The sequence below is a fragment of the Cyprinodon tularosa genome, unplaced genomic scaffold (assembly GCF_016077235.1).
Source record: "Cyprinodon tularosa strain WSP-4 unplaced genomic scaffold, ASM1607723v1 ctg233, whole genome shotgun sequence".
Taxonomy (NCBI): domain Eukaryota; kingdom Metazoa; phylum Chordata; class Actinopteri; order Cyprinodontiformes; family Cyprinodontidae; genus Cyprinodon; species Cyprinodon tularosa.
In genome coordinates, this window is record NW_024038871.1 from 1,043,552 (window position 1) to 1,051,193 (window position 7,642).

The following is a 7,642-nucleotide window of genomic DNA, read 5'->3' on the forward strand; positions in this document are numbered from 1 at the left end:
ACTCAGTTAACGGACCGTTCAGACAGGTGATCACTGATTGTTTGCTCCCAGTTGGTCACATAACTCCTCCTCCACTGCGTGGTGCCTGCACCATCTTTGTTATGAGTCGCCGTTGTCGGGTAGTGACAGCCTATGGCGACACCGGGCCGCTGTGACAGCAAATCCCATAATGCTTTGAGAGGAGAGCTGTCTGTGCAAAGCATTCCGGGATATATCTGCATATTCTTAGACCTTTCTTTTCTTCTCATACACTTCTTAATTTGATGCTGGTGTGCTGAAAGATTTCCTTATTTATCAAACCAGAGCCAAAGTATAACTTCACATGATGCTCGACATTCCTCATTTTAGGGAAGAAAGTGCTTCTGTAGGAGTTGTCATAAATACAACTTGTTTCACATAATTGTAGGACTTTATTCTCTTAATATTACCACTTTATTTTTGTAATATTCCGACTTTTTTCTCTTAATATTGCAACTTTATTCTCGTAATGTTACGACTTTATTTTAATGTTACGAATTTATTCTTGTAATGTTATGACTATTCTAATTGTGACTTTATTCTCGTAATTTTACGACTTTATTCTCGTAATTTTACGACTTTATTCTCTTAATGTTACGACTTTATTCTCGTAATGTTACGACTTTATTCTCGTAATGTTACGACTTCATTCTCGTAATGTTACGACTTTATTCTCTTAATGTGACGAATTTATTCTCGTAATGTTAGGACTTCATTCTTTTAATGTTAGGACTATTCTAGTTGTGACTTTATTCTCGTAATTTTACGACTTTATTCTCTTAATGTTACAACTTTATTCTCTTAATATTACGACTTTATTCTCTTAATTTTACAAATGTATTCTCCTAATGTTAGGACTTTATTCTCGTAATGTTACAAATTTATTCTCATAATGTTACGAATTTATTCTCATAATGTTAGGACTTCATTCTTGTAATGTTATGACTAATTATATGACTAATTTAATTTTAATTTTATGACTATTCTAATTGCGACTGCATTCTCGTAATTTAACGACTTCATTCTCGTAATTTTATGACTTTATTTTCTTAATGTTACGACTTTATTCTCTTAATGTTACAAATGTGTTCTCCTAATGTTAGGACTTTATTCTCGTAATGTTACGAATTTATTCTCATGTTACAAATTTATTCTCATAATTTTAGGACTTTATTCTCCTAATGTTACAAATTTATTCTCGTAATGTTAGGACTTTATTCTTGTATTGTTATGACTCTATTCTCGTTATTTTATGACTTTATTCTCTTAATGTTAAGACTTTATTTTAGAAATAGAAGAAGAAAAATCTCTATCCTGAAAAAACAAACGTCCCAGCCCTGATGTTCTAGTACTTCCCTACACAGGTGTCTGTTCCTGTTCCACTCGCTGTCAGTGAAGTATGAAAAAGCGGACACATAATAACCCCCCAGGCTCGCTCTCATCCCCTCCTCCTCCTTTTAGGAAGGAGAGGACGTTTACTTCAGCAACTATAAACATTCCAGGCACTTCCCCAGATCTAATTTTACAACCCAAACAGAGCATATTTGACTTCTCTGCAGTTGGCTCGCAGTACGTTGGCCCCTGATAACAATCCTCCTGTGCTGACGGAGCCACAATGCATCTTTAATCATCAGTGAACAGCGCAGGCAGCAAATCATTCAAATATAATGTGTCAGTTGAGATCCACCCTGCACACTTCCCTTATTACTCATTCGTTTTATGTGATTGTCTAAAAGTGATTTTACAGGTCAGACTGAAATGTTTTGTATGGTCAGGAACAGAACTAACCATCAGGGTTGGTTATTTACATGTTTGGTGTCATATACAGTAAATCCGAGGTGTTAATTTGTCTTCAGCCAAAGTTTCACAGTTCTGGGAAATTCGGGTTTTAAAATTCCCACAGGCCTTGAACTAAACAGAATTTAAATGCCCCAGCCACACATTCTCATTCATGCCGCTTTAAAGCCCCTTTGTTACATTTTGTTGTCACTCTGTGTATCACTTATCACCCCTATAGTGCTCGTTCTGTTGTTTCCTACTGCATGGCGTGTTTATTTTACACCTCTTCGGCTGCTTTCTTCTCCCCACTCACCGACTTGCAGGACGTTGTCCACGCAGCCGCTCTCCAGCAGAGCGATGCCCCGTCTGAACGGCAGCCGCGTCTCGTCGCCGCTCTCCCCGCCGCTTCCGACCTCTTCTCCGGCGCCGGTGTTGAACGACGAGTACATGCAGATTTCCCGTTCGCTCCTGGGAAAGGACCAGTACACGATCCGCCTCTGAACGGGTTCCGGAATCCGCTCGAAACGCTCCTCCACCCTCTGAAACGGCCACTTCTCCGCGACTTTCCTCGCCGCGATGTCCAGGAGAGACTCCGGACTCTGGGTTCGGCTCGATTCGCCCTGGTTGGCAGCAGAGCCGCCGCCGCACAGAGCCCCCGCCGCGGCCCGATGGCCTTGCCTACATGTTGCGCCGAAGCCCGGTCTACAGCAGAGCCGCTTGGCCGGGGGCTGCTGGACGCGCTCCGCCATCATAGCTCCGCTTTCACAGCGCCGGGGGAAGTCAACGCACCATATGAAGCGGGCGGTGAAAAGAAAATGTTACCCAGGGTTTGATTGTTGGCCGTGGATAGCCAAAGTATCCTTTTATGGAAACATGGGGGCAGGGCTTTCCCAGCTTGTCAAACCGCTTTGTTGACAAATTAAACGAAGGCGGGGTCTGCTCGGTTTGTCCTGCTCTGCCAGGGGAAAAAAAAGAAAAACCGTCCGCCGCGTTTATTCTTTGTTTGCGACACCTGAAAAGTTGAATACAAAACGACTTTTTAAAGAGGTCGTTATGATAACTAAAAGGCCAAAAAAAGAAGAGACGTTTAAAAACGTCGGCGGTAGGAAGGCAGAGAGCAGTCTTTGTCTGGCAGCGGCTTGATGCTGATCGCCTGTCGGCGGTTATTGGCCTGTCAACACCAGAGCCTCGTGGTTTTAGGGGGAGGGGGCAGTGAACGTAGCACCGCCCTGTGACATTTACGCTCCACTGGAATGTAAAATGTTTAAAGAGGCCCGGCTATGGAGGACCAATCCTGCCATAATTAAAAATAAATACAGAAATAAATAAATGCTCCGAAAATACTAAGCATACAATTAATTCCACCATAAAAATACAATAAACAAATAAATGTAAATAGAAATTAATTCAAAATAAATAAATAAATAAGTGCTCCAAAAATAATAAGCATACAATTAATTCCCCACTAAAAATATAATAAACAAATAAATGTAAATAGAAATTAATTCAAAATAAATAAATAAATAAGTGCTCCAAAAATAATAAGCATACAATTAATTCCCCACTAAAAATACAATAAACAAATAAATGTAGATAGAAATCAATTCAAATAAATACAGAAATAAATAAATGCTCCGAAAATACTAAGCATACAATTAATTCCCCCATAAAAATACAATAGACAAATAAATGTAAATAGAAATTAATTCAAAATAAATAAATAAATAAGTGCTCCAAAAATAATAAGCATACAATTAATTCCCCCCTAAAAATACAATAAACAAATAAATGTAGATAGAAATCAATTCAAATAAATACAGAAATAAATAAATGCTCCAAAAATACTAAGCATACAATTAATCCCCCCTAAAAATACAATAAACAAATAAATGTAGAGAGAAATTAATTCAAAATAAATACAGAAATAAATAAATGCTCCAAAAATACTAAGCATACAATTAATCCCCCCTGAGAATACAATAAACAAATAAATGTAGATAGAAATTAATTCAAAATAAATACAGAAATAAATAAATGCTCCAAAAATACTAAGCATACAATTAATCCCCCCTAAGAATACAATAAACAAATAAATGTAGATAGAAATTAATTCAAAAGAAATACAGAAATAAATAAATGCTCCAAAAATACTAAGCATACAATTAATTCCCCGCTAAAAATACAATAAACAAATAAATGTAAATAGAAATTAAACTATACAGTGAGACATAAATGTGTAAATATCTCTTTTAATTAGCTTCTTTGTTTGTTTTTTGCTTTTGTAATAATTACCTTATTTATTTATTGTCTGTTTTAATCTTCAACTTTATATATGAACTACTTATTTATGTGCATTTTGTATTTTTTTTACCCTATTTATTTCTTCAATGCTATTTTTTTCTGCCTCTCATTCCTACATTTCTGTATGCATTTCTGCCTCATTATGCAAATGAGGAAGACCGGTGTCTTAGAGGGTATTTAGAGGGTCTTATTTATTTATTGAACATTTATTTATTTATGTATTTATTTTTAAATATGGTAGAGCTGGTCCTCCATAGAGGCCCATCTCTTCCTCTTAGGGATGTAAAAAGTGCACATGTTATGTTATAATTATGAGATTTTAAAGTCATAAATGGAGCTTAGGCGAAAGTTCATCTGAAGAAACTAATTGCTTTCCTAAATCCACCTGCGACAGCCAATCAGCTTTCATGCCTCCATGAAAGCTAATCGGCATCCAAAGTTCATCTTAAAAGGCCTCCAATCCGCATCTTATCTGCTCCTAGTGCGCAGGCAACGGATGCTCTATGTGACTTCATTCAGATGACACCGTTTCATCCCACCTCCAGCCTCTCCTCCACCATCATAGCTAAAGCTTCATCAAAGTTTCTTTCCTCCTTGACTTCTACTGCGTTCCCTGTCTCATTTCAACCGGTCCATTAGAAGACCGCCATTATGAGCCTGGTTCTGCCAGAGGTTTCTTCCCAATGGGGAGTTTTTCCTCTCCACTGTTACTTCATGCTTGCTCATCATGGACAGGTTCTCTCAACCTGTGTTATCCAAACTGGACTTCCATCTTCCAGGTCTCTGGGTGAAGCTCTAGTATCAGCTCACGCAGTCCACTGGATCTCCCCATAAAGCTCAGCAGACCGTCTCTCTAACCAGCAGTCTACAGACTGACCAACTTCATCTATCTCCACTCCTCCACCAGTTTCAGGCCTGGGGAGGAAACAATCCTATTCTTTACTCCTGTTCATGCATATCTATCAAAATACAGCGCTATGTTTCTTGCCGAGGTCTGAGCACCAAAGACAAAGTAATTGTATCAATAAATTTCTCCTAATTGTCTTTTCTCTTTGTGTGAGTTTTTCAGATTGAAATATCATATATAATGTTACAAATTTGAGTAAAAGAAAAATGGGTTTCAAAGTGATAAGGCTGAAATTCAAATATAATTTTCTACTTTTAAATTAACAATGATAAAATATTAAGTCATAATTTAAACTTTCAGTCTTATTTATATGACTTCACCACCCAAGCAGGGATAAGGGTGATGGAAAATGGATGGATAGAGGGATCCTTTAATCGTGACTTTGGAAGTCAAAATTATGACTTAAAATTTCATAACTGTGACTTTAAATCTCATAATTATGACTTTTCAATTGAAAACTATGTCATATGACAGTATTAAGACTGATAATCACAGAATTATGAAGTTATGCCTCATAATTATTATTCTATATCTTATCATTTTAATTTCAAAGTCTTAATTACGTGACTTAAAGTAATTGCTGTGAGATAATTTGTACCTAAGGACAAAATGATCACTTTGTATCTCATAAATGTGTATTCTTTCTCATAATCATGATTTGTTCAAGTAAAAATGAGGACTTTTTATCTTGAAATCATGAATTTAAAAATAAAAAATATGAACTTGTATTGCACAATTATGGCTTTAAATGCTATATTTTAAAAATTTGATCATAACCATGAATTTGAAAGCAAAAAGTATCACTTTATATCTCATAATTCTGACTTTATATTTTATAATGGCGGCTTTGGAAATCAAAATTATGACCCCATATCTCATAATTGTGACTTTACATCATTTTATCATGAATTTGGAAGTCAAAATTATTACTTAATATTTCATAACTCTGACTTTATTTCTCCTAATTATGACTGTATCTTTTAACTATGGTTTTGAAAGTTAAAATTATGACCTTACATCTTGTAATTTTGACTTTATATCGCATAATCAAGACTTTGCAAGTCAAACCTCTGACTGCCACAGATATGTGGCAGGTAATGTGTGGTTTATTGAATGGTTTCATCTGTCCCTGTGCTTACATACCTAGAGTTTGACCTGAACTCTGTGCCTCTTGGTCCTTAAAGTCGTAGGGAAAACCTGCTCCAACCGTTGCATTTTTGAATTCTCCCAAGTGGTGCATGACTTTACACGAGTGAATAAAGTGAATGTGATTTGCATGTGTCATTTATCAAGAGGGCAGGGTTGTTGTGCTAGGAGGGTTCGCAGGCATTTTGGTTGTGGCTGGTGTCTCGGAAGCATCTTGCTAACCAGTTAGCAACTTAGTGCTAGTAGGTTCCCAATGGGAAATTCCATTGGGACCAAGTAGCACTAAATTGGTGACTTAGAAACGACACTGACAAGGAACGCTATGGACAGAGGAAACATGCAAGAGGAGGAGAGTTTAGTGTCGGAGGTCGTGGATGAGTCTCCTCCGTCATACATTTTTTTATTTAGAGCAGGAAAGCGGGGATGAAGATGTTGTGGAAGAGGACGCCAGGGCGGCAGAAGCTTGGTTTGGTGTAGAAGGCTTACAGCCGTACATGTTTGAGCCCTTGCCTCACAACGCTGCCAGTTCTGTTAGCTCTACGCCTGCTGAAGACACAGACGTCCATCCCCGTGAACACTGAGACGGAACTCAGTGGGAAAGGAAATGTTTCTGATTTCAACCGTTGTGTATATTAGCTGCGACATACGAATCAAATGCTTTGACAGAAAAAATTTGATTTACAGATGACCATCGAAAATGTGATTGGCCGAATTTAGGTGTACAGGCTGACGTATAACTAACTGGCCTGCATAAGATAATGAGAAAAAGACAACATCGATTTTAAGACAGGATATTTTTAAAATTAGAAATTTTCAAAAAATTTTGGAAAATATCAACTGATAAAGAGTATATTTACATACACGTTGAAGCCAGACTTGACATTTAAATATGATTTCCCTACGAGTTCTGGTTGATTTTGGCTCCCCCAGTGGATAAAAGCGGTATTGTGTTGCCTGAAAGAACACATTATTTCCTGAGAGGAACAGAGCATTTTTTGGTAAAATCCTGATCTGCATGTCACCTGCAGCTGGATTGAACCACATTTCTGTTTCCAGTCGCTGTGTGAAAGACGAATAGCAATGAAGTAATAATTCTAATTGTGGCAAAATGATGTTTGCACAAATAAACAGTCTCTCAGGAAAACGTAGTCTTCCATTTTTATAACGAATGGGGAAAGGACTAAGTGACTTACACTGTAAATTAATCTCCACATTTGTAGTTGTTTTGAGTGGCAGGGTTACTGCCACCCTGCCCAAATGGCCCAATGTCTTTTCCCTAAGCGTGGCCCACCTGTCTAATTATTTCATACACATAAAGAGGGTGGTATGCAGAGAGCTACAGCTCCATACTGCTTCTCTATGGAGCATGGTACCTTGTTCCTGTTACCACACTATGGACCTTTTTAGTTTGTTTGATCTACACGTCCATTCATTGCTCACTGATTCCTTCTTACACACAGTGACGGATCTAGAAAATGGAATCACAAAATG

The 7,642-nt window shown here is 37.5% G+C and overlaps 1 protein-coding gene across 1 annotated transcript in view; it reads right to left on the bottom strand.

Annotated features, from left to right (window-relative positions):
- zswim6 (zinc finger, SWIM-type containing 6) overlaps window positions 1-2,974 on the bottom strand; it is an 85,368-nt gene extending 82,394 nt beyond the window's left edge. Inside the window, exon 1 of the mRNA XM_038287004.1 lies at window positions 2,111-2,974. Coding sequence (XP_038142932.1) covers window positions 2,111-2,549 — 439 coding nt within the window. The 5' untranslated portion in view covers window positions 2,550-2,974. The remainder of the gene's footprint in view (window positions 1-2,110) is intronic.
- Window positions 2,975-7,642: the final 4,668 nt, after the last annotated feature.